Raw genomic sequence first — 26567 nt, 5'->3', positions numbered from 1 at the left:
ACACATTCTACATTTTTTAGTACTGCACTTTATTGCAAAAACCTGACTCACTACCCACATTAATTTACCAAATGATGTTATCACAATATTTATTCAAATACAGTCAAACTCAAAATACAATTCTACAAACTTTTCAAGATTAAACACATTACTTTTACTAAAAATAAAATGCACCACATACATTCCCTTACAACTTTTAAACTAACCTCTCAAAGTGATTGGTAGATTAAGAAGAATGCCACTCACACAGCAGATAGCCTTATACAGAACCTCTCTGCTCCAGTGCTTGCAGCAGAACCAAAGAAATGGCACATTTTCCCTCTCAATTTACACATATATATACATTACTAGCAAATCAAATTCCTTCACACAATAATTGAAAAGCAAAGACATATTTCTATTGGTTCAATAATTCAAACATTGCCAACTGACATAACTTTCCACCCTACCCCCAACTGTAAACTGTCACCAGAGGTCAAAAGTACACCACTCTATAAAACACTGCTTCTTAACATATTTAGACTATACATAAGTACTTACTTATAATTACCAATAAAAAGAAAAGCTCTAGTTAGAACCAAACAACACATAGGTACATAAACTTCAAACATATCTCTAAAATATATTTTTTGTAATAATTTTTTTCATGCTAGGGTAAGCTTACGGGATGACTTACGGATTTTGCACCGTATGTCGTACGTAATTTGCACCGTATGCGCACGGTAAATCTATTGTAAAAAAAAAATAGCGTCTATTATAAATTTTTTATAATCCCAGGGACCCCATCCCCCGGGGCTAATAAAAAAACGTTTGGGACCATGGGGGGAGCCCAAATGCCCCCACGGTCCCAGCCGGCTTCCCACGTCCTTGGGGAGCCGGCATTGCTTTTCGTCAGAGAGACCAGCTATCATGCTGGTCTCTCTGACGAAAAGCAGTTTGCTGTGGTAGCGTGGGAGCCACGATGATCTGCCCTACCACAGCAAACAGCAGTGTTTCGGGATTGGGTACCCCGGGACACTACAGGAGCCAGCCCGGGGGGGCGGTCCCCAGGGCCATTGAGGGCTCCAGGAGGGGGGCCGCGCAGCCCCCCTCCCAACATCAACAAAGTTCCAGGGGGTGGTGGTCCCCGGGGCTGGGGGGTACATCACGGACCCCCCTATTTTACATATCAGTGCCCCGGGGAGGTGGCGGTCCCTGGGGTGTGTGGGGGAGTTGAACCCCCCACAATATTTTTTTTTTACATTTTAAAACTAAGCCCCGGGTGGTGGCGGGGGATTGGGACCCCCCACACTTTTTAAAACATTATGCCCCCGGGGTTTGGTCCCCCCTGGGGCTAATGTATAAAAAAGCAGACCAAGATTTATTTTTTTTCTCACGGAGTTCGCGTACCGTACGTGGACCCCGCGATTTAAAAAAAATAATAATAATTTTGAGGGGGCCTTGGGGGTCCTTGTGGGACCCCCTGAGCAGGCCTAGGGGTCAGGGTATGTCTATCCTGCCCCCTTTGCATGTTTTACGCATTTGTTTTCAGCTTTCTTGTACCTCGGTTCTACCGAGGCACAAGATACCTGCCAACACTTCCTGGTTTGGAGTGTTGACAGACAGTTGACATCCAATTAGCATGCAGCCGTGCTCAGGATGGTACGCGTACGGTAAGCGCACTGTACAGAGTACAATACAGAGTACGGTGAGCTTCTATAGATATACTTATGATTTTACTTATGATTATCTCAGGAACTACTGAACGGATTTACACCATTCAACAAAAAGCATGATCTGCGAACAGAACTCTACCTTTTTGACAAATTTGGTGTAATTTCGTTCAGCCTTTCGGGCTTAGCCCTGGCTAGAGGTCCTAGGGAAAATTGCATGGGGAAAACACATTTTGGGACCCCCTTTTTTCTCGGCCCCGCTTCACGAATCAACCCCAAACTTTCAGGGAAGGAGCGGAGCGGAGCAGGCCATTTTTTTGGACAAATTTGCGAAGACTCGTCCACCTGCGCCAAAATTATTCCAAATAGAATATTGCGGATTTCCTATGGAAACTAGGTTTTAACTATAACTACCTACTGGCGGCCGCCAGTTCATAATATATATATATTGGCAGCGTGAACAAGGGCTTTTTTGCTCGAAACGCGTCGCTGGTTCTGTTGGAAAAAAAACCCACCTTTTTGCTGACTTCGTTGGTCCGTTCCTCATTTCTGCTGGCATGGAAGCGGTGTCTGCGAGCGCAGAGCGAGCTGAGGAGGAGCTTTTGTTTCATATATATATATGATTGTATATATATATATATATATATATATCATGTGATCAAGCCTCTTTGGAGGCGAAACGCGTCATGGTGGATTGCTGGCAAGATTCTGCATGAATAAAACACTAAGGATTATAGCACAAAAATTGTGGTTTCACTCTGCGTTATTCTGTCTCTGAGGAAGGAGATGTGGTGAATATATATTCAAAGTAACCTCCTTCGCAAAAAAGAGTAGAAGCCACAACGGGGGAATTTCCAGGGAGCCGCTTTAATTCACAGGTGTACATCTGGCAAATATATTTCGGCCGCGAGGCCTTCTTCAGTCCCCGGTAGCTATGCAGGAGTCATGCCCCAACCCTGATCAGCTTTACATGTCCTGCTCAGTTCTAATTGGTGGAAACCCACTCCCTCCCACTCCCGTTGGAGTGGAATGCCCAACGAGCCGTCCGAGAAAGTTCAACGGACTTCAAGTCCCAGAATGCCATGTTCCGGTACCAGGGATAAATGGGGTAGGAAGAAACAAAAATGTAATATTTCTGGCAGGTAAGTCAAGGAAAGGAATGTGCCGACATCCCGCTGTATCCATGGGATCAAAGTACTCCCTCGAGTCCCCACACCGCATCAACCTTTTCCTCCAGGTTTCCTTTTGGCGAGGGCCCTAATGTCAGTGCATCAGGCCCGGCGTGAGGCAGGATTGCCTCAACATCGCGTCTCCTCCTCCCGGAATAACAAGGTGGGCTCCGGTACTTCCGATACACCAGAAACAAAGAACAAGCAGCCGAGGCCGCCCTTGCTGATGAATCCAGAGCCACTTGTAATGCGGGGACTTCTAATACTGTGTCACAGGCAAGCACGGTGGAAAATGTACAAAGTAACCTCCTTTGCAAAAAAGAGTAGAAGCCACAATGGGGGAATTTCCAGGGATCCGCTTTAATTCAAACACCTCCGTCTCAGAAGCCACCAACCCTTCAGGTCAGCCTCGCTTTACAGATGGACACGGAGACGCCCATCCATTTAACATCCAAGAAAAAATGCGAGGCACGTTAGCGGAGTACAAGGGCATTTATTCACAGGTAAGGTAGCGTAGACATTCTCCATTATCCTTACGCTTTTCGGCAGACATTCCGCCTTGATCACAGGAGGAGAGACAAACATTTTCTGTGCGTGTGAGCACGCCTTTTAAAACTCTGAAAGTCACATGACTGGTGTTTCATGCATACAATTCCCTCAATGCCTCACACTCATAGTTAATTTTTTCAACTGGAATCGTAGTGAGTCCTAGTACATTTCAAATAGAAAAGTATATTTTCTTTAAGGTGCAGACAAAGTGCAATGTTGGATTATTGTTTACCAGTCCGGTGATGTATTTAATTTCGCTTATGCTGGATGTTACAGGTAACCTGTGGCATCGCCCTGCTCCGGCATGATCAGCATCGGGAGTTCCCCATGCTGAATCCCTTCCTTTCCACTGCAACTTTGCTATATTAGCATAACCAAGGGTAGGTATGCAGCGTCGAGTGGGTCATACTCCAGGATTCATATACATTCAAACACCTCCGTGCTTCTTTTATTTTATAATATAAGGGGCCCCGGGGACCGCCACCTCCCCGGGGCACTACATTTTTGAATTGGGGGATCGGTGACGGACACCTCAGCCCCGGGGACCACCACCCCCAGGACTTTTAAATGTTGGGAGGGCATGCGGCCCCCCTCCTAGAGTCTTGTGGTGGCCCTGGGGACCACCACTCCCCAGAGCTGGCTCCTGCAGTGTCTCGGGGTGCCCACGCCCGGGACACTGTAGTTTGCTATGGTAGGGCGGGTGCCTCGTGGCTCCCGCCCAACCATAGCAAACTGTTTTGGTTTTTGGAAGAGAGAGCAGGAAACCTGCTCTCTCTTCCAAAAACCAAAGACGATTGCTTTTCTACATGGGGAGCAGCATGTTAGCTGCTCCCCATGTAGAAAAGCAATGCCGGCTCCCGCAGGATGCGGGGAGCCGGCTGGGAACGTGGGGGGATGGGGGGATTGGGGACCCCCACACAGCCCCCAACCCGGAGGGCCAGCCCCGGGGAGGGGTCCCCGGGGCTAGTAGTCGCCCGGGAGGGGGCCACGCAGCCCCCCTCCTCAAAAAAATAAATACATTAATAAATAAATAAAAAAATAAATAAATAAATTAAAAAACAGCCCCAGGGGATGGGGTCCCCGGTTCCATAAGAGGCCACAGGAGGGGGGCAAGGCAGCCCCTTCCAAAAAAGGCCATGCCCCGGGAGATGGTGTCCCTGTGGCCAACAAAGGCCTCGGGAGGGGGCCACACGGCCCCCCTCCGCAAAAAGTTTTTTAATTTAGAATTTGGGGACAGGCCCTGGGGTTTGGGGTCCCCTGGGCCAAAAAAAAAAGAAAAAGAAGGGGGGCTACACGGGCCCCCTTTCTTAAAAGTAAATTTAAAAAAATGGGATTGAGGCGGAGGCCACGCCCCCTCATTGCACTTCTCTGCAGACATGCCCCCTGGAGCGTTTGAGGAGGGGGAAGTAATTCCCCTTGAATACTTGGGGTCCCTGGGGGCCAACTAGCCCATCAGGAACCTCCAGTATGCGCCAGGGGGCTGTGTTGAAGAGAGGTGTAATGAGGCCACGCCTCTTTTTACACCTGTTGGACAGGCCACATGACGGGCCGCTCTCCCCCGGCTCGACCAAGCCCGAGCCAGTCATACAAGCACCACACACCACCATTGCACGTCCTACGTCCCCTCAGGGACACCTGCCCTCAAGCATGATAACCTCGTGGGTCCGATCCACGGCCGACCCACGCGCCCAGCCCGGGCCGCCATCTTGGACACTTCGCCACGAGGCCGCCTGGCCCCCGATCGACCTCAACCCTGGGCCTAGCCCGGCCTCAGACATTCCGGCACCACCCTCCACCCAGGAGGCGAGCGAGCTACTTGGCCAGTCAATGGGAGAAAGAGGTGTCGATGGTTCTCCCCCGGCCAGTGCCGCTCGCCCATCGCCTCCCCGGGCGCTGGCTCCACCCCCCTGCTGGGTGTCTGGACTCCCTCATCCCGGACCTCCCGACCTCCAAGTGCGAGGGTCCGGACATCAAAGCACGCCAGCCCTATAACTGGGGCAGCTCCAGAACAGGAAGGCAGTTGTATCTTGGAGTCGAGAGACGAAAGAAGAACTCATCCTGGACGGACTACTGGCGCTGCCGTAGCTCTGTCCTGTGCACCATCATCCTGCCTGTTGGCGCTGCCACAGCCGTCGTAACCTTCATCCTTCACCGTCGTCCGGATCTGCTGGCGAGGCCGCGGACCGTTGTAACTGTCATCTGCATCGGGACCTGCTTGGCTTCTCCACGGCCCGTCGACCATCCTTCATCCATATCGGGACCTGCTTGGCTTCTCCACGGCCCGCCGACCACCCTTCATCCATCTCGGGACCTGCTTGGCTCCTCCACGGCCCGATCAGCAACCACGCCGAGCTCGAGGATTGAGAGCTATTGAACTCATTGGTAACTAAGACTGTCCCGCTACCCTTTTCCTCAACCAGAGATCAGAACCGAGGGGACCCCTGAGTCCAGACCTCCTTGTATTATATCAACGTAACCTAAGAAGTGCATATAAAGTCTCGTTAACCTTCAATCTTGTGTGGTGTCCGTCTGTGGGGGGGAAGTTACTTATCTGTACAGTCGTTGGAGACGGCTCTCCCTGGAGACCTCTCCCCGTAATCTCGGCCGACCCTCCCGGTCCGTCTAACATTGGTGGCCAGCGGCGCGATCCGAATCACCGCATAACGTACAGAGAGTAGCTCACCCCACAACGAACAACAATGTCGACTAAAGAGAGCGGATCAACTGAGAAGTTCCAAATGGAAAAGCTAGAGGAATACAGCCATCGTGAACTAAAGCAGTTCTGCATCGAACTAGGTATCGCTACCACCGGACTAAGTACCAAGGACGATTTTAAGCATGCCCTAGAATCTTGGGCAGAGACCGGGGATGTCGAAGCCCCGGAGCAAAGCACCGCGAAAAAGACCAACACGGCCCCTGAAGAGCAAAGAACGGGTCTCTCGCAAGACGAGATCCAAGAAAGAGAAAAAGCCCGACTACACGAACTTGAAATGGCCCGACTCAAGATGGACATAGAACTCAAATTGGCCGAGCAAAAAATAAACTTAGAGCACCTTCGCCTCCGAGAAGAAAGAGAGGAGAAACAGAGGCAAAGGGAGCTCGAGGAAAAAAGACTAACGTACGAGCACGAGCGGAACCTAGCCGAGATCAACCTGCGCAAACAGAATAAAGAATTAGGGGTGCCCGACAGACCGTCCACCCCCGGGACCACGGACAAAAAAGTGCACATCCCCAAGGATGTGGTCCGAGAATATTTTCGAGAAGACGACATCCAGCAATGGTTTAAGGCATATGAAATCGCGATGACTGCGCACCGGATCGATAGAGCCGACTGGGGAGCCGGCCTATGGGGCAAATTCCTCAATGAGGGCCGCGATACTCTGTTACAGCTCCCAGACCACCAGATGACCTCCTACGACCATATGAAAGCGGCCCTCCTCACTCGCTATGGCCTCACGCCCGAGATGTACCGTCAGAGGTTCCGAGACTGCACACGCATTCCAGGTACAACTTGGGTGGACTATGTAACGTACTTCAGCCGAGCCTTCGAAGGCTGGATCAGAGGGAACAACGTCACGACCTACGAGCAGTTGTTCAATCTGATGGTATGGGAGCATCTGTCCAACAACTGCTTCATTGAACTACGCCAACACCTCCTCGACAGCAAGTTAACCGATCCCCGGCAGCTCGCAGCCGAAGCTGACCGGTGGGAGATCACCCGAGTGGGCCGGAATGGGTCCTACGAGCAGAACAGGAACAACAATGGTCACCACCGATCCAGAGGAGGAGGAGGGGGCCAAGGACGAGGAAGAGACAACACTCCGGCCGCCCCCACTACCAGCACCACCCCCCCGGCCAACCGGGGCAGCACCCCGGCGCGACCGGGATACAGAGCCAATGTTACATGTCACCGATGCCAACGAGTAGGCCACTATGCAAATGACCCAAGCTGCCCGCAGTATCCGAGCCCAAGACCCCGCCAGGTGGCCGCCGCGGCACTAGGGGAAGAACAGATCTCCGAGGAACCAGAAACAGACGAGCAAGAGTATCAAGGGTGGGAGCCAGCCGCCATGACTCTCGCGTGCTTAGGGGGAAGAGACATGGTCCCGCGGGTCCCCCTACCCGCTAACACCCAGAAGTACAGCCAATGGGTGAGCATCAATGGACAACGGGCCGAAGCCCTTCGAGACACCGGGGCCAGTGTGACAGCCGTCCGCTGTCATCTGGTGACCCCAGAACAATATCTACCGAACATTCTCTGCCCTGTACGATCAGCCGACAACTCGGAGAGTCTGTGTCGGATGGCCTGCGTCCCCTTTGAGTGGGGAGGGGTCTCCGGCATGTTGAAAGTAACGGTCCGAGACGACGCCCCCGTGGACTGCCTCCTCGGAAATGACCTGGAAAGCTCCCCGTGGGCAGCCGTGGAGCGAAAAGAACACTTGGGGATGTTGGGCGTCCCAGACTGGGCGTGCGTCACCACCCGGTCTATGGCCGCCCGTGCCAACCATCACCCGGAAGAACCAGAATGGCCGGCGCCTCCGCCTCCGGTCGCCCCCGCCGAGACCCCCGACCAGGGCATCCCCCTCGAACCTGCTCAACCTTCCGACCTTGCTAATCTCGACCAGTGGGCTCAAGAAGGGGGGCCCACACAAGAACAATTTCGTCAGGAGCAGAAGACCTGTCCCTCCCTTGAGGGACTCCGACAACAAGCGCTCGCCCAAAGCGCAGGGGATACCTCCGGAACTCATTGGGTCTACTGGGACAATGACCTACTGTACAGCGAGCAACGAATCGCCGAGCTGGGGGCCAACCGAGTACTAGTGGTGCCACTCCGCTTTAGAGACTTCCTGCTAAATCTGGCCCACGATGTCCCCCTGGCAGGGCACCTGGGACAAGATAAAACCTACAGCCGCCTAGTGACCCACTTCTTCTGGCCAAAAATGAGAAACGATGTGCACCAGCATTGCCGATCTTGCCCCACGTGCCAAGCCAGTGGGAAGAGCGGCCGCAAATTAAAGGCCCCCCTGCAACCCTTTCCCGTAGTCACGACCCCATTTGAGAGGGTCGGAATAGACATTGTGGGACCCCTAGACCCACGTACAAGACAAGGCCATCGCTTCATCCTAGTACTAGTGGACCACGCCACCCGCTACCCTGAGGCTATTCCTCTCCGGACCGTCACAGCCCCAGTGGTCGGCAGGGCCCTGATGGGGATCTTCTCCCGTGTGGGGTTCCCCCGAGAAGTCGTCAGTGACAGAGGCACGAACTTTATTTCCAAATACATGAAGTCCCTCTGGCAACAGTGTGGGGTCACCTACCGCTTCACGACCCCCTATCACCCCCAAGGAAACGGACTTGTTGAGCGGTTCAATCGCACTCTAAAAGGGATGATCGGGGGATTGGAAGAACCCCTCCGTCGCCAGTGGGACGTGCTGCTGCCGTGCCTCCTCTTCGCCTACCGGGAGGTCCCACAGAAGTCCCTAGGCTTCAGCCCATTCGAGCTGCTCTATGGGCACCCAGTACGGGGGCCACTCAGCCTGATCAAAGAAGGCTGGGAGTTGCCTCCGGCCAAGAGTCCTCCAGATGTCTTCCGGTACCTCCTCACCCTCCGCAACCAGTCCCAGCGGTTCAGAGACCTAGCGAAAGCCAACCTAGAGGCCAGTCAAGAGGACATGAAGAGATGGTATGACCAGAACGCCTCATCTATTGAATTCGAGCCGGGGCAACAGGTCTGGGTAATGTCCCCCACAGAACCGTGCGCTCTCCAAGACAAATGGACGGGACCCTTCAAAGTAATCGAGCGCAAGGGACCCGCCACCTATCTGATCGATATGGAGTCCGCCCGGAATCCGCTCCGAGTCCTCCACACCAACAGACTGAAACCCCACTTTGCACGAACAGAACTCAGCCTCTTGATGGCCACAGACAACGGGGTTGAGGACGACTCCGAGCCTCTCCCTGACCTCTTGCGGACCCAGGAGCAAGACGGCTCCGTGGATGGGGTCCGACTCTCGGAGACCCTCTCCCAGGAACAACGCCAAGAGTGCCAGGCCCTCCTATCACGGTTTGCCAGCCTGTTCTCCCTCACCCCAGGTGTCACTTCCTGGTGTGTGCACGATGTGGACACCGGAGACAGCCCTCCTATCCGCCACCGGGCCTACCGCGTACCTGATCGGGTACGGGCCTGCATCCAGGCGGAAGTAACTAAGATGCTCACGCTCGGGGTCATCGAGCCCTCCGACAGTCCATGGGCCAGCCCGGTCGTACTGGTCCCCAAAGCAGCCGCCCCCGGAACCACACCCGAACTCCGGTTCTGTGTCGACTACCGGGGCCTGAATGAAGTCACCAGAACGGACGCACACCCCATCCCCCGGGCAGATGAACTGGTCGACCGAATGGGCGCTGCCCGCTACCTCAGCATCTTCGATCTAACGGCAGGATATTGGCAGATCGGCCTCACACCCCGAGCACAAGAACGTTCTGCCTTCTCCACCCCCGATGGCCACTATCACTTCACGGTCATGCCCTTCGGCATGAAAAATGCCCCAGCGACGTTCCAACGGCTCGTCAATCAGGTCCTGGCGGGGCTCGAAGAGTTCAGCGCCGCCTACCTGGACGACATCGCTGTGTACAGCCACCACTGGACCGAGCACCTCCACCACCTCCAAGCAGTGTTGCAAGCCCTTCAGCGAGCTGGCCTCACGATCAAGGCCAGCAAATGTCAAATTGGACAAGGGTCAGTGACCTACCTCGGACACCAAGTGGGAAGCGGTCTAGTGGCCCCTCTTCAACTGAAAATTGCCGCCATCCAGAACTGGCAACCCCCTAACACTCAAACTGAGGTGCGAGCCTTCCTGGGCCTCACGGGCTACTACCGAAGGTTCGTGAAAGACTATGGTACCATCGTGGGGCCTCTCACCGAACTCACGTCGAAAAATCAGCCCAAGAAGGTGAACTGGACCCCAGAGTGTCAAGCGGCCTTCGAACAGCTAAAGGCCGCCATGTGTTCCGCTCCTGTACTCCAGGCCCCAGACTACAGCCGGGAGTTCGTCGTCCAGACGGATGCCTCCGACCAGGGCATTGGGGCGGTCCTGTCCCAGGTGAACACCGAAGGCCTTGATCAACCGGTGGCCTTCATCAGCCGGAGACTCCTACCACGGGAGCAACGCTGGAGCACCATAGAGAGGGAAGCCTTCGCTGTGGTATGGGCCCTCAAGAAGCTCCGACCCTACCTTTTTGGCACCCACTTCCGGGTGCAGACTGACCACCGACCCCTGCAGTGGTTGATGCATATGCGGGGGGAAAACCCAAAACTGCTACGCTGGTCCATCTCCTTGCAAGGTATGGACTTTACCGTTGAACACCGGCCTGGGTCTGACCACGCCAACGCGGATGGCCTGTCCCGGTTTTTCCGCCTCGACGAAGAGAGTCCCCAAGAGGATGGGTAACTCTCCCCGCCTTCAGCTGGGGGGGACGCATGTTGGACAGGCCACATGACGGGCCGCTCTCCCCCGGCTCGACCAAGCCCGAGCCAGTCATACAAGCACCACACACCACCATTGCACGTCCTACGTCCCCTCAGGGACACCTGCCCTCAAGCATGATAACCTCGTGGGTCCGATCCACGGCCGACCCACGCGCCCAGCCCGGGCCGCCATCTTGGACACTTCGCCACGAGGCCGCCTGGCCCCCGATCGACCTCAACCCTGGGCCTAGCCCGGCCTCAGACATTCCGGCACCACCCTCCACCCAGGAGGCGAGCGAGCTACTTGGCCAGTCAATGGGAGAAAGAGGTGTCGATGGTTCTCCCCCGGCCAGTGCCGCTCGCCCATCGCCTCCCCGGGCGCTGGCTCCACCCCCCTGCTGGGTGTCTGGACTCCCTCATCCCGGACCTCCCGACCTCCAAGTGCGAGGGTCCGGACATCAAAGCACGCCAGCCCTATAACTGGGGCAGCTCCAGAACAGGAAGGCAGTTGTATCTTGGAGTCGAGAGACGAAAGAAGAACTCATCCTGGACGGACTACTGGCGCTGCCGTAGCTCTGTCCTGTGCACCATCATCCTGCCTGTTGGCGCTGCCACAGCCGTCGTAACCTTCATCCTTCACCGTCGTCCGGATCTGCTGGCGAGGCCGCGGACCGTTGTAACTGTCATCTGCATCGGGACCTGCTTGGCTTCTCCACGGCCCGTCGACCATCCTTCATCCATATCGGGACCTGCTTGGCTTCTCCACGGCCCGCCGACCACCCTTCATCCATCTCGGGACCTGCTTGGCTCCTCCACGGCCCGATCAGCAACCACGCCGAGCTCGAGGATTGAGAGCTATTGAACTCATTGGTAACTAAGACTGTCCCGCTACCCTTTTCCTCAACCAGAGATCAGAACCGAGGGGACCCCTGAGTCCAGACCTCCTTGTATTATATCAACGTAACCTAAGAAGTGCATATAAAGTCTCGTTAACCTTCAATCTTGTGTGGTGTCCGTCTGTGGGGGGGAAGTTACTTATCTGTACAGTCGTTGGAGACGGCTCTCCCTGGAGACCTCTCCCCGTAATCTCGGCCGACCCTCCCGGTCCGTCTAACAACACCTCTCTGCAACTCAGCCCCCTGGCACATACTGGAGGGTCCTGGTGGGCTAGTTGTCCCCCAGGTACCCCAGTATTCAAGTGGATTTAGTTCCCCCTCTGAAAACGCTCCAGGGGGCTGTGTTGCAGAGAGGTGTAATGAGGCCACGCCCCGTTTTACACCTCTGTGCAACGCAGCCCCCTGGCGCATACTGGAGGTTCCTGGACGGCTAGTTGGCCCCCAGGGACCCCCAGTATTCAAGGGGATTTAGTTCCCACTCTGGAAACGTGCCAGGGGGCTGTGTTGCAGAGAGGTGTAATGAGGCCACGCCCCTTTTTACACCTCTGTGCAACGCAGCCCCCTGGCGCATACTGGAGGTTCCTGGAGGGCTAGTTGGTCCCCAGAGACCCCCAGTATTCAAGGGGAATTAGTTCCCCCTCTGGAAATGCACCAGGGGGCTGCGTTGCAGAGAGGTGTAATGTGGCCACGCCCCTTTTTACACCTCTATGCAACGCAGTCCCCTGACACATACTGGAGGTTCCTGGTGGGCTAGTTGGCCCCCAGGGACCCCAAGTATGCAAGGGAACTTAATCCCCCAACTTAGAATGCGCTACGGGCGCGTTTGCACAGTGGTGAAGGTAGGGGGCAGGGCTTGAGATGATATGTGCAAACATGCGCTTTGGCGCGTTTTAAGTTGAGGAATTAATTCCTCTTCAAACCAGAGGTCCCCTAGGGGCCAACTAGCCCACCAGGTACCTCCAGTAAGCGCCACAGAGCTGCGTTGCAGAGTGTTGTAAAAAGGAGGCGTGGCCTCTGAACACCTCTCTGCAACGCAGCTCCCTGGCGCATACTGGAGGTACCTGGTGGGCTAGTTGGCCCACAGGGGCCTCAGGATTGAAGAGCAATTATTTCCCTTACTTAAAATGCACCACAGGGCGTGTTTACACACATGACACCTGAGGCCCCGCCCCCTTCCTTCACTATTGAGCAAAATATTCCTCTAAAATCAGCCAAACTACAAATTACCGATTTACTCACCTGTTATCACGAGAGACCTCAGTGCTGCATCTTTGAGCCCAGTACAGACCCTGAAAAGTAAATCAAAGCGTACTTACCAGTAACTTGTATTTCCTTCCATAGGAATCTATTGTGTGTTTTTCACCAGAAAAGTTTCAAAGTGTCTATTTTTGAAACGTACAAATATTCCTCTAAAATCAGCCGAACTACGAATTCCGATTTACTCACCTGTTATCAGGAGAGACCTCAGTGGTGCATCTTTCAGCCCACTACTGATCCTGAAAAGTTATTCTGCCCGTACTTACAGTAACTTGAATTTCCTTCTATAGGCTAACATTGACTTGATTCACTTGGAAATTCTTTCAAGTGTGGAGTTTTGGAACTTTAAAAAATTCTGCTAAAATCAGCCGAATTACGAATTCCGATTTACTTACCTGTTATCAGAAGAGACCTCAGTGCTGCATCTTTCAGGCGACTACTGGTCCTGAAAACTAATTCTAACCGTACTTACAGTAACTTGAATTTCCTTCCATAGGCTAACATTGACTGGTTTCACTTGGAAATTCTTCTAAGTGTGGAGTTTTGGAACTTTAAACAATTCCTCTAAAATCAGCCGAACTACGAATTCCGATTTACTTACCTGTTATTAGGGGAGACCTCAGTGCTGCATCTTGAAGGCGACTACTGATCTTGAAAAGTAATTCTAACCATACTTACCAGTAACTTGAATTTACTTCCATAGGATATCATTACCTGCTCTATAATATATATATATATATATAAATTAAAAGATATATAAAATAACAAAAAAATATTACAATTTCAATATTTTTTAAAACAATTTTTTCAATTTATATTAAAAATATGTAATGTAATTTAAAAAATAAATTATCTAAAAATAAATAGTTAAAAACAATGTAGTAAATCAGTATAAAAAAAATAACAATTAATACATTTAAAAATTATCATTTACGAAACCTTTGAAATTTACAGAAAAAACATAGGTTTCAGCCATGTTATAGTTAGGAATCTGCATTTAAAAAACCTTGCAAATTCACTGACAAAACCATAGGTTTCAGCTTTGTTATAGTTAGGAATTAGATTTTTAAAAAACCTTAGAAATTCAGTGAAAGAACCATAGGTTTCAGCCACATTATAGTTAGGAATTAGCATTTAAAAAACCTTAGAAATTCACAGAAAAAACCATAGGTTTCACACATGTTATAGTTAGCTGGACATTTCACTCATACAAAACCATTGAAATTCCCCCGTTATAGTTAGTTCAGCTAACTATAACTTGTGCGCTCGCAATGCACTGCTGATGACGTCACATATTACATCACTCATGACATGGTCAGTGACATCACTCATGAAATCACTGATGACATCTCAACGCCCTGAAACCTATGTTTTTTTCAATTAATTTCGAAGTTTTTAAAGGATAATTCCTAACTAGAACGCCCCTGAAACCTATGGTTTTTTCAGTGAATATATTTATATATATATATATATATATATATATGTATGTGTTTTCTATTTTTCTGCCCACCGCCATGCAGCAAAACAAAGGACGCATCCCCTTTTACGGATTAAGCAATGTCTGTAAACTCTCCACAAACACCTCGTAAATCCACAAGGAAGACGATGCTTATCGGAAAGCTGAATAGGATGCCTTTATTGGCATGCTACCCTGAAGTGTTTTGGCTGACCTGCAGCCTTGTTCACAGATAAAGAAGCGTCATTTTGTTATTATACTTACACAGGTTGATACCAGACGTGTGATCATGAGTGAAGACAGACTACATGGTTGCTCACAATAATTCGCCATAGCATGGATTTCATATTATATGTCCATCAAATAAAGTAAAAATCATAGCATAGTACATTTTACATTGACCAGAGGTTGAATTGGACACTTAACTTCACTGTAATAAATTGCACCGCGGTGGGTGTATAATTCATATTGCTGAGTGCAAGTCATCTATTAAAACATTATCTTGCTTATCATTATCATAATATTATAAAAATAGGCACTAAGCTATTAGCACTAACCTATGCAGCCCTAGAGGACTTACCCAATTCAAAATATTTGTCAATTGTCATTGCTACGTGTTACAAGAGCAAGCCAGAGTGAAGACATACCACCTAATAGCTGACAATAATTCACCAATAATGAATTGCACATTATATGTACTTCAAATAAAATTTAATTTTCAGAAATAAAAAGCATGTACGTAGTACATCATTCTAAATTCACCATATGTTGAATTGGACAGATCATTTCACCATACTAAATTATACCACAGTGGTTCTATAATTCATATTGCTAAGCGCAAATATGAAAACATTATCTCAATCCAGCATTATCGTCATTATTGTAAAAATAGGGATTATGCAATTAGCGCTTACCTATACACCCCAAGTGGGATTACTGAATGCAGCATATTTATCGAATATGTCATTGCTATGTGTTTCAAAATCGAGCCCAAGTGGGCAGGCACTACCTTTTCTTTATGTGCATTATATTAATGGTATTGTTGTCTGACTTCCATGTAGTGACTTTACTAATAAGTGATATTATGTACAGTGCAAATTGTTTAAAGAAATCATAAAATACAATGAAAAACTAAAAAAAACATTCAGTTGCTAGGGAGGAGTCACAATTAGCTGTTTGCTATAGTGTGGATGTAAAACAGACTTTCATTAGATGGGAAATGTCACAGTATACACTTCACAGGTGCATGTGCAAATCTTCCTCCATATTGAGGCCCCCTGGGATCTTTGCAACCATCTCTATTATGAATCTGGATTTGAGTTGCCTCTGTGTTTCTCTCTATCTCCTCCTCTAAAATGTACAGCAATTGTGTCCACCACATAATACGTTACACCTGACCCTACACTTCCATGTACTTCTTCAAAGTGCTGAGTTACCAGATATGTTCTCTCCCAGTTTTAAATGTTTTTTAGGTGCTGAAGAATTCTCATGTAGTGGGAGCATAGTACTCCCCATATACTGCGTAGTTGGCTTTACAGTTAAACTGACCTTTTATGTGCTTCAAATTTTGTGTTAAAGGCGAGTTATAATGAGCGACATTTTTGCCATTTTGGCACGCCTTGCATTTACCACATTTTCTGAAGCCAGTGTTTTGATTGAGCCAAGTTGTTTTTGATGGTTTGCATTCAGGGCTACTCTTAACCAGGTCTTCCCTTCTCACTTTGGCTCTCCTGAATAATACTCCCGGTCTTCTTGGTGCCACCTTACCTAATATGGGATCATTCCTTATTAAATACCAGTACTTTTTAATTATGGATCATACTGCTCCTTCCGTGTCTATTGTAAGTGATAATAATTCTGAAATGTGGATTGATCTCAGATTGCTGCTTAGTTTCTTATCTCTTAAATCTCTAGATCTTAATTTTGCTTTGCTTTTTCTTCCTCTATGCAGGTGCATGTGTAGCCCCTGGCCTTAAATCTAATTGCCAGGTCCTCCAATGCTATGTTCTCCTCAGTTATTTCACTCCAATTATACCTCACCCATAAACTTTCACCAATGGTGATGCTTCTAATTAGACTATGAGGATTAAAGCTGGTTGAGTGTAATAGGGTGTTACCTGAGGTTGGCTTTCAATAGAGTTTTGTTTCCAGTTTGTTATACATATACAGTGAGATCAAGAAAGTTTACTTCGGTTTTACTTATTGTGCTTGTGAAATGTAGGTTGAAGTCATTGACTTCAATCTTGTTTAGGAACACCTTAGCACTTTCTTCTGTTCCTTTCCATACAATTAAGATGTCATCAATATACTTACTCCAGTGTATTCCATTGTTCCCAGACCTGTTGATATTCGGGTGGAAGGTGGTATGTAACAAGTGTGGGAGGAAGGTCCACTTCGCGACGTGTTGCAGTTCTGCAAACAGGACAAAAAAGTATGTGATGTTGGGTGTGATTATGTTGATGATCATGATAGTGCAATTGGGGCAGTAACCTTACTACAAACGGAAGACTGTATGCTTGTAATTGGGGAGCACGTCAGAATGAGTGTTATCAGGCACGAAGATAACACTCATTCTAAAGGAAAGGTTTGGGTTGTCTCAAGGAACATATGTACTTGATCAACTGAAAACTGGGGCACAACCAAAAGCTGCCAAGGTGTGAGGTGTTCAGGCAAAGTATAAAGGTGGTAATAGATATGTTGGTGGACAATGGCATTATCCAGGAAGTTGAAGCATCAGAGTGGATTGCTCCAGTTGTGATGGCAAGCAAGGCCAGTGGTGAGGCCAGGTTTCGCTTGGACCTTAGAGAACTTAACAAGTCTGTTGTTGTGGAACGTTACCCTCTTCCAAATATCATTGTCTTGTTAAATTCCCTCAATGGTGCCAAGCATTTTTCCTCACTAGGTCTTACATTGGCTTATCACCAGCTCAAGCTTCATCCTTCTTCCAAGGAACTACCACTTTTGTCGCTCCCTTTGACATCTTCAGATTTCTCTGGATGCCGTTTTGGTTTGTTTTTTGTAGCATCGGTTTCTCAAAGGGCCATGGAGATAATTTTTAAGATGCTAAAGGGGTGAAGGTCTATCACATACTGTTGTACGGAAATGATCGTGGTGAGTATGACGAGAGGTTGTGTGAGGTGCTGAGGAGGTTGCAGAAGAGTGGACTAACATTAAAATTTAAGTGCAACTTTTTTTATAGATTCTTTTCATTAAACAGATAATTAGTGCACCTTCACAAGAGTCTGGACACAGGTATTATCAATCTTATACACAGTACAAATACCAGTACATTTCATTCATTCACACACCCTGTCCTACTATTTCTTGCTCCTCCCTATGTTGTGGTCTTTCCTGTCTTATACACCCATTTTCAGCCCTATATGTTTCCTACGCCAACCATATCTTTTCCCACTTTGCTGGGTAAACTCTACTCTGGTCAATCGTTTTTTCTTTCTGTTGACACCAATCTATTTAATTTCTCCAGTCTTTAATTCTTGGATGGTCCTCTTTTCCCCAGTTTCTAGCAATATTTCTTTTTGCCACCACTGCCGCTAGCATCAGCCATGTTCTGGTATATGTGGGCCATTTGGTTGAGAAGTGCAAGTTTAACATGTCGGAGTTAGAGTACTTGGGTCATTTGATCATGGAAATGGAATTCGACCCAAGTGTGCTTTGGTGTGTGCCATCAAATACCACATCCCCAAATCAAAGAGGAATTAGTGAAATTCCTGGGCATGGCTGAGTTTTATAATAAATCCATGCCCAGGTTTGCTGAGAGAAGCATGTGTTTGAGGCCATTGCTTGGCATGGATTTTTGTGGTGTAGATCTTGTGGGGGGAGTTTAATGACATGAAGGAAAGCTTGGAGGGTGCATCTGATTTAAGCTGTCATGACAATAGGGATGAGACACTGGTTATGATGGAGGCCAGTCATGACAGGGTGATTCTTTTCATTTCAAGAGGCTTAAGGGTTGCTGAGGTCAACTACTTGGTTGTGGGAAAAGAGCCTTTGGTTTTTATTGAGCCTTAAGGAAGCTCATAAAGTTTCTTTGGGAACATACGTTCATGGTCAAAACAGATCACAAGCCTCTTAAAGAAGTTTCTCTAACAAAGGCATTTACTTAGTTTCACATTGCATCTGTAAATCTGTGGTTTACCTTCAGGAGTTTATTTTTGAGGTGTTGTATGTCTCTTGGGTATGGAACATTCAGGCTGACTGCTTTTTGAGTCTGTGTCACACACATGAGGAAGATAGTGTGAAGGACAAAGACCATTTTGCAGGGGAATATTTTGATAATGAAGTGAAGGTGTATCTGGTGACGGAGGGGGTCATCCAGAAGTCAGAATGGAAGAGAGAACTCCAGAATGATGATGTGCTGCAGAAGGTAGTGGGGCTGATTTTGGGTGGTTGGTGTTCCAAAGGAAGGTGTGACCAGGAGATTTTAGGGCATTGGCAAGTGAAAGACGAATTGTGTGTTGTCAACAGTTGATTGTTGAGAATAAGCTGGTTCCACTAGGTGATATCAGGAAGAGATTGGTGGAGCATGGCCATGTTAGCCATATGGGCATTTAAAAAGCAGAGGAGCGAGTTAGAGTGAACTACTGGTGGGCAGTAATGGACATGTTAATTGAGAGGGAAGTAAGATAGTGTCTGGAGTTTGTAGAGTGATAATGTACTTAAATGCAGGACTTAGCCATGGTTGTAAGAGGAGAGGCAAATGGGCTTTGGGGTGACATAGCCATAGACATTTTAGGACCCATCAGGGTGAAGTCTTGTGATAGGTATGTCATTGTTTGTATAGACATATATTCTGGGTGGCCAGAGATCAAGATCATAAACTCAGTAGAGTCCAGAGAAGCAATAACGTTTCTGGAGGAACTATTTGAGAGGGAGACTTTCCCCTCCTCTGTGCTCACCAATAATGGTGCCCAGTTAACCTCTGAAGTGGTTGAAACTTACTTGTAAGACAGAAGGATCAAGCATAAGAAGGCAACATTGTGCCACCTTGAGTCCAGTGGTGTCATAGAGTGCTTTACAAGATGCTTAAGGAAACCCTCAGCAGTCTTTGGTGTGTGATGTGTAGTGGGAGAATGAACTGAGAAGAAAGGTGCGTGAATGTCTCTTAAGACCACACTCTACTACTGAGGTCCTACCCTTTCAGTTATTCCTAGTTGTGAGACTATTCCAGGGAGGGTGATTGAAAGCAGGAGGAAAGTGGATGATCAGGATGGTAATGTGGATGGGTGGAGAGAAAGAGAGAGAGCGTGGGAAGAAGGAGCAGAGGAAAAATAGAAGGGAAGCCGTCTCAATTCAGTCAACTGTTCAAGCTAGTAAAACTGTTTAAAACGCACTAAATAAGTGATCACAGGGTATGGAACCTTAACAAGGTAGCTAAATTCTACCCTGTGGAGAAGGATTAGGGAAGTTCATTGGATCCCATGTGTGAGACATGTAATAGCTCCTTGCAGGCTCCATTAGGGAATCACAATGTGAGACCTCAATGAGTTCAGAGGAAGCCTGTGTGTCTACGAGTCTATGTTTCACAGAAGTCTTATGCATGCCTTTTATTTGTGTGGTCATATGGTTGTTCTTGGTGAAACAACACAGCATTTGTTACTTTATAACCATGTCTTTTGCTTGTTTATACTTAGATTATTTTAATTGTCTAATATGATGGGGGTTTGCATTGGTTGAGGGAGGTGATGTGGTGTTCTGTATCCAAGTGATGATGTGAGATTCCTTAACCTGGCATCATCATCACCTAGAATGTAAGGGGCTCTGGAATGTTGGTGTGATGAAACGATGGGTGGAGACTGGAAAAGGTGGACCTGCCTTTGGCTGTGCATTTGGTTGGGGGGCCTATGAAGATTCACCTCAAATAAAAATGTTGTTTGGATTACATGCTGCCTCTACTGTGCATTTCACACATCTCGAACAGTAAACATTAACATGCCTTTTTCATTCCATACATACTATGTGAACAGTGGAGGCTTGATATAAACAGACGGGCATTCTTAGGTCCCTAGGAAGAATAATCAGTGTGCCTTGAACTTTATTTGCTTGTTCAAGGGCTCATTGCCGAGTAAACATAATAAACCATATCTGTTTATTTATTGTAAAACTTTTATAGTTATTTATATTACCACACTGCTTGTTGCCCGTTTTTCACAGTCTTTCTAGGTGTAAGTTTGAACAAAGGGTAGGTAGTGAATTATCATTCCACATTGGACATTAGGCACAGTCAATATACTTTTTGTCAAAACATTCCTATGGCTCTCAAGCAGGCAGATCAAACAGCAAGAACCCAGATATTTTGTTCACTCTTAAAACGTAGGTGATGTCTTTAATGTACTCAAACTTTGTATTCATCGAAAAAAATAATTTAAAAGAATATTACCCATATGATGAAAGATATAAAATTATGGTGATGAGAGATTGCAACAAGCAACAAAGTAACAGAAGGAATGCTTGAACTAATCTCAGCCACTGTCCTTCACTCAGAGCAACATTCCACTTCATTATTCTTAGACCACTATTACTCTTTAGACAGAGACCAGCCATATCCAATCAATCTTCTTCTTCCTGCTCTGATGGGAATAGACCAGGCCAAACTGCCATGCTTAGTCTCTTCCAGATGGCATCAAAAGCAACCACAGACCAAGTTTGGCCTACTTTGGCCTCATCACTGAGCTGCAGCCTGAGTCCAATGGCACAGTGAGCATGAGGTACATGGCAGGTCTCTGTCTAGAGAGGCACAGTGGGCTATTAAAGAAGGACTGGAATGCTGACTGTGCCATTGCCAGTGGATAAGATTAATTCAAGCGTCATTCCATCACTCAGTTTCTTAAGGATCTGAGGCTGCCATGCTTTGTCACTTATCTCTAAAATTAGCATTGGATTCTCAAAACTGTAGCTCAATGGTAGTTGGGTGTCACTTGATGTTCCAATCAATGTTCAGTGATGTTGGTCAATGGCAGTAGCAACTACTGGCTTAAAGACGGATGTATGACGTTACTCCGCATACCGTTACAACTACCTACCATTACAACGCGACCATTACAACGCATACCATTACAACGCATAGCGCTTTGGGGTGCTGGATAGTGGTAAGTATAATTTACTATTCTAACTCCAGTCCCCGTGGACCCTAGGGAAGGTGTTGGATAGTAAATTATACTTATTTCCTATCCTAGAGCGCCCCCCAGCGCAATGCGTTGTAATGGTATGCGTTGTAAAAGTCGCGTTGTAATGGTAGTGCGGAGTAAAAAATGCGTTGTAACAGGTGCATACCCTTAAAGACTGATCATGTTACAAGGTCACCGTGACCGACAACTGGTAGCCTTAGGATGCTTTCATAGAAGGTAAAGCCCTGGTCAAACCTGCATACAGGAATCAAAAATATGATTGTCAATGCCAGGCTATTTGGTTCAATGACACAACATCAGTTTTTATGTTTCTAACTGGATCACTTATTATATTATGTTGGATACACCACTTTTATAACTCTGAAATACACCCTGCAGTCATCTCCAAAAGATTTCAGCCCTTTCTGTGTTTGTGTTTGTCAACACATTTGCTTTATATACTACATAGAAATGCAACCCTAAGGAGAGGATCAATTGCTCTTTCACAAATCATGCTCAGTGAGCAGCAATATGCTCACATCTATATTAAAACCTTGTTGACCAAAATGAAACGGGCAGACTAGAAAGGATTTTCCAAGGAGTGCGTATCCTCATTAAAATATAATTTTTGTGTATTATCGTGCGTATGCTGGAGAGTTTACCCAGCTTTTGAGACATTGGCTTGGATGTGGAAAAGATGTTGTTGGATTTGGATAGGGTTTATTGGAAGGCTTTGAGATAATATGGTGAATATTTATCCTTCCTATCCATGGTCCAAGTGTTATATAGTGACTACAGGGCATATACCTTTATAAATGTAATATTTTACGAAAAAAATTATTTGACAGGAAATCCATCTATCCTCCTTTTAATTTTTGCTTCAGTAATTTAGGTGTAAATGTGACATTCATAAAATACATGGGGAGGAGGCACCGGTGTAGATTTGTATGTAGCTGTATTGATCTATCTTTGCTGAGGGGCATCTGAGTGCTGAACTTTGTTTAAGATCCCAGTGATACGAGTCTGATCATTTATAGTCAGGTTGGTAACAAAAGCACTTCTGTATGCAGAGGTAGTACTGCTTGAAGAGATTTGCTGTTAGTCATTAAAAAGACTCCAGGTTGCCAGTTTTTTTAATGTGCATTTCGAATCCCTCTGGTACTTCACTACAAAAGTCTGGATTTCAATCGAGCTTTGAGAGAATTAAGATTCTCACTATTTTGCTCAAAGGAGGATACTAATTCCATAGGAAGTGATTGAAAACCTGCCTTTTTCAATTTACACTCAAGATACTGATAATCTAAATGCAGTATTCTGTTGTCTAGAGTAGCCATCATAATTGTTCGTTTTTGCTATATATTTTTATAACAGAGTCAAAAGGCTTGGCTACCTGGGTTGTTATAAATGGGTGTTGATTTGCAGTGTTTGGTGCTGAAAGGACATGTCCTAGTCATAAAAGTGTTTGCGCAGCAAACTCTAATCTTACCACCTGCCCTCAAGCTCTCAGAGTTTGTAACTAGAAGTAGCCAATTGAATAAGCCTTCAGTGTTCATATTGTACGCCTTTTTCTTCCTACCCCTATCAAACATTCTCAGAAAAAGAGATCGCCCTCTCTGTCTATATACTGAAGTTCTGCAGTAGAGAATTTTCATTAGATTTTCTCCACCTATGAAGAACAATTAAAGCCAGTATATTAACTCATGTCTATTCAATCTTCAGGGAACTACTGTGCTGGCAAATATGCCATCGGTTCTGTACGATAAGAATGAGTGGAAAACCCCTGACATCTTTAACCCGGAACATTTCCTGGAAAATGGCGAATTTAAGAAGCGTGACGCTTTTCTGCCTTTCTTGATTGGTAAGATGGAAATCATTAGTTTATGTGGTGAGTGGTAAAACATTGTGTACTATTCTGTGTTTTTCATGCATCTGTATGTCTCAGGGGGCATCTGGAATGGTGAGAGAGAATGATGTAATACAATTTTGGAGTGTTGTCTGGAGTGTAAGCGGGGAGAGATTTGGAGTTAGAGGGAGGATGAAACCTGTACAGGACATAATTGCTTTTTCTGAAACCTAAACAAAAACAAATCTCCTACCTTAGTAGTTCCAGACTGTACTGTCTTCCAACTACAACACACGCCTTCACAATATAATGGCAATACATTATTGTTGCCAAAACATCTATCACGAAGTGTCAAATTATTAATTACAGTGCGATACAAGCAACATGAACTGTGTATTAAGCAGTCACCAGTAGGACCTAATTTTCCATGGGATAAAATCGCAAAACACCTTTTGCAAAAATAACTTTTGCAAAACATAATCTACATTAACCAAATTTTTCTATTTTAATAAATTGCGACCTATTTAAACCTCTTTTTAACTCTTTTGCTGCGAAGCCTTTCCCTGCTAAAAGGCTAAGCCCCTTTTTTGCTATTTGGGGTACTTCATGCTTACGCCTTCATAACTTTTCCACATAAGGTATTTACCCAAAATTTGTGTACTTTTTCCAGCAATATTGGGATGCTAAAGGTACCCAGGGTTTTTGTATATATTTTGATGGAGCTGCATAAGAAAGCATATTTTCTTTCTAAAAATGTAATAAACAAAAGGTTTGGTCTACTAGCATCACCATCTAACCAGCTTTCCAGAGCAAGTGCAGTTGCATGAAAAAACACTTTTATTTACCACAGTTTTTGCCTTTTTTCTGAAAGGTAGTTAATTTTTCTGATTTTTTGTGATTTCAGCTTACTTGGAATTTATGGTGGAAACAGGTGCAAATCCCATGGGTGAGCCTGGAAAGCTCTACATTTCAGAAATGTAGGCAACATTCTGAATTTAGCAAGGGTTAATATATGTAGATGTCTCATGGATTCCTCAAAGATTGAAATATAAAAATAAGGACAAATGATAAGGAAAAAAAACCTATTTGGGACAATATTTTCATCTGTAACTTTTGTCACAATGGCTAATTTACAAAATCAGTACACTTTTACGTCGGACTGACCTTTCTGTTCGTGGTGATATAAAAGGTCTGTAGATTCTCTAAAAACATGTGATACCCAGAGCCAACTGAGCTGTGCCTAAGAGTGATTTTATATTGTGTACCGACTACCTAGCAATTTTATGATGAAATGTAAACAATGAAAAATGGGTATGAAGAACACATATGTATTTCTGCACCATACACAAAATATTGAGTTTAGAAACAGTGAATATTTGTTCAGGGCCTTTTGCAGAGCTCCTTCTTTCTTGCACACTGGCTTACATTTGGAAGGTACAAATGTACAGAAATCCAAATAATAATAACAAATGTTGTACTATTGTGCATTCCTACAACTCACGTGATAGAATCAGCACCCCACTTGTGTCGCAGGGCTTAGTGTCGATGACACAAAACACCCTAAAGAGCAACCTGAAAAGATCATATTTCACCCAGGAAAGTCAATGTTTTTGTTTGATTACAATTTAGGTAGCTGCTGATTAGGGGCCCTGACTCATCCGCTACCGAGGGAAACCTACTAATCCCAGACATTTCTGAAAACTAAACACCTGGGGGAGTCCAGGGTGGAGTGACTTCTTGGATTATCACAAAGATTTCTTACAGAGAAAAAAATGAAGCTATACTTAGCAATTCTAATATTACCGAGAAAAAAACACTGAATTCCACTAGTTATATGTAGATTACATAAGTATACATACACAGCTTTCAGGCACTGCTTATGACATCACATATTATGAAACTAATGATAGCTGAAAACTACGGTGATGCAAGTTATATTTGGGTTGTTTACATATAACTTGTGATTTTCAGTGGGTTTTATGGGTTTAAAACTTTTTTGATCATTAGAAGACCTATATTTATCCCCCTTCAAATGTTTTCTGCTGTGAATGTCAAAGGTTTTTTAATGCAAGTTAAAATCTTACCACGTTACTTACGTATAACTCCACTTTAACCTTTGTTTTTTTCAGGAAATGCATATATATACAAACATGTTAATTTAAAAAAATAGTTTTTAGAACTAATTAACCCTGGGCATAGGACTATGCTACGCTCGCAGAGCATGCGTAGTTTGTGCTACTACGCGCTACGCGAATTGTATGTAGCACAGTGCAAAAATGCATAGCAGGCATTTTTTCGCTTGCTCGCGGTCCTCAACGTCATGTTGGCGACCGCCAGCGAGCAAAATCAACATCCCGGCGAGACTTTTTCCTCGTTCGCGATCAGCAACATCAAGTTGCCGATCTCGAGCTTGGAAAATAAACCTCCTGGCGAGATTCTCAATGCGGGGAGGTCAGGTTTCTCATTGCGAGTGGTCGCGTATACTCTGGACCGCTCGTGATGAGAAACTACCAGTCCGAGTTGAGAAAGCTGCGGCTCGGGTACAAATCAACTCGAGCGGCAGAAAACTACCACTTGCACTGTGCAAGATGCCGTTTGCAATGATTGCACAGTGCGGACAAGCATCTGGCACTGTGCAATCAGTGCGAACAGCATTTTCCCTGCCACACTACACCATTCGCTTAGCTTGCATAGTGTGAAGTGCACTTCGCGTACCTACGCGTATCGCTACTACGCAAACTACGCCCAGAGTTAGAACTAATTACAATTAGCCAACATTTTGCTTTTTGTCAAAGGATGCTCTATTAAATTTATTTAAGATGTAAGGGATAACAAAGTTATTGTAAAATTCGTTGTTTTGTAAATTAGGTGATCACCTGCTACATCCTAGGCCTGGACTATTTGACACTTCCATGGTAGTGTCCTTCATGAATAATTAGTTGGTGAAATAACACACGTTTCTTGAGTACCTGACTGTGTCTCCTCTCCTCTCCTACTCCATGCAAACCCTCTCCTCCTGAACTGTCCAAAAAGCTAATACATTGGGAGGAGGGTCAAGGCTGGATGGGATTACTGAAATCATGAACAATTGTGTGATTGTCAGTTGGGTCGCTGGCATACACCTTTGTGTTATTTTTTCCATTATGTCTGTTCAGC

General features: G+C 46.5%; 1 protein-coding gene across 3 annotated transcripts in view; it reads left to right on the top strand.

The window, feature by feature from the left end:
• The window catches only part of LOC147747314 (cytochrome P450 2J2-like), a 389228-nt gene that overhangs the window by 359622 nt on the left and 3039 nt on the right, over positions 1–26567 (top strand). For 2 of the 3 annotated variants that reach the window (XM_086953084.1, XM_086953068.1), the window contains one exon: positions 23288–23453. In XM_086953084.1, the coding sequence (XP_086809210.1) occupies positions 23288–23453 (166 nt within the window). The remainder of the gene's footprint in view (positions 1–23287; positions 23454–26567) is intronic. The other variant, XM_086953076.1, reaches the window with a different exon arrangement.

This window comes from Lissotriton vulgaris, chromosome 1_1, assembly GCF_964263255.1.
Source record: "Lissotriton vulgaris chromosome 1_1, aLisVul1.2, whole genome shotgun sequence".
Classification (NCBI taxonomy): domain Eukaryota; kingdom Metazoa; phylum Chordata; class Amphibia; order Caudata; family Salamandridae; genus Lissotriton; species Lissotriton vulgaris.
The sequence above is the reverse complement of the archived record's forward strand: the minus strand, read 5'-3'. Positions and strand labels throughout refer to the sequence as shown.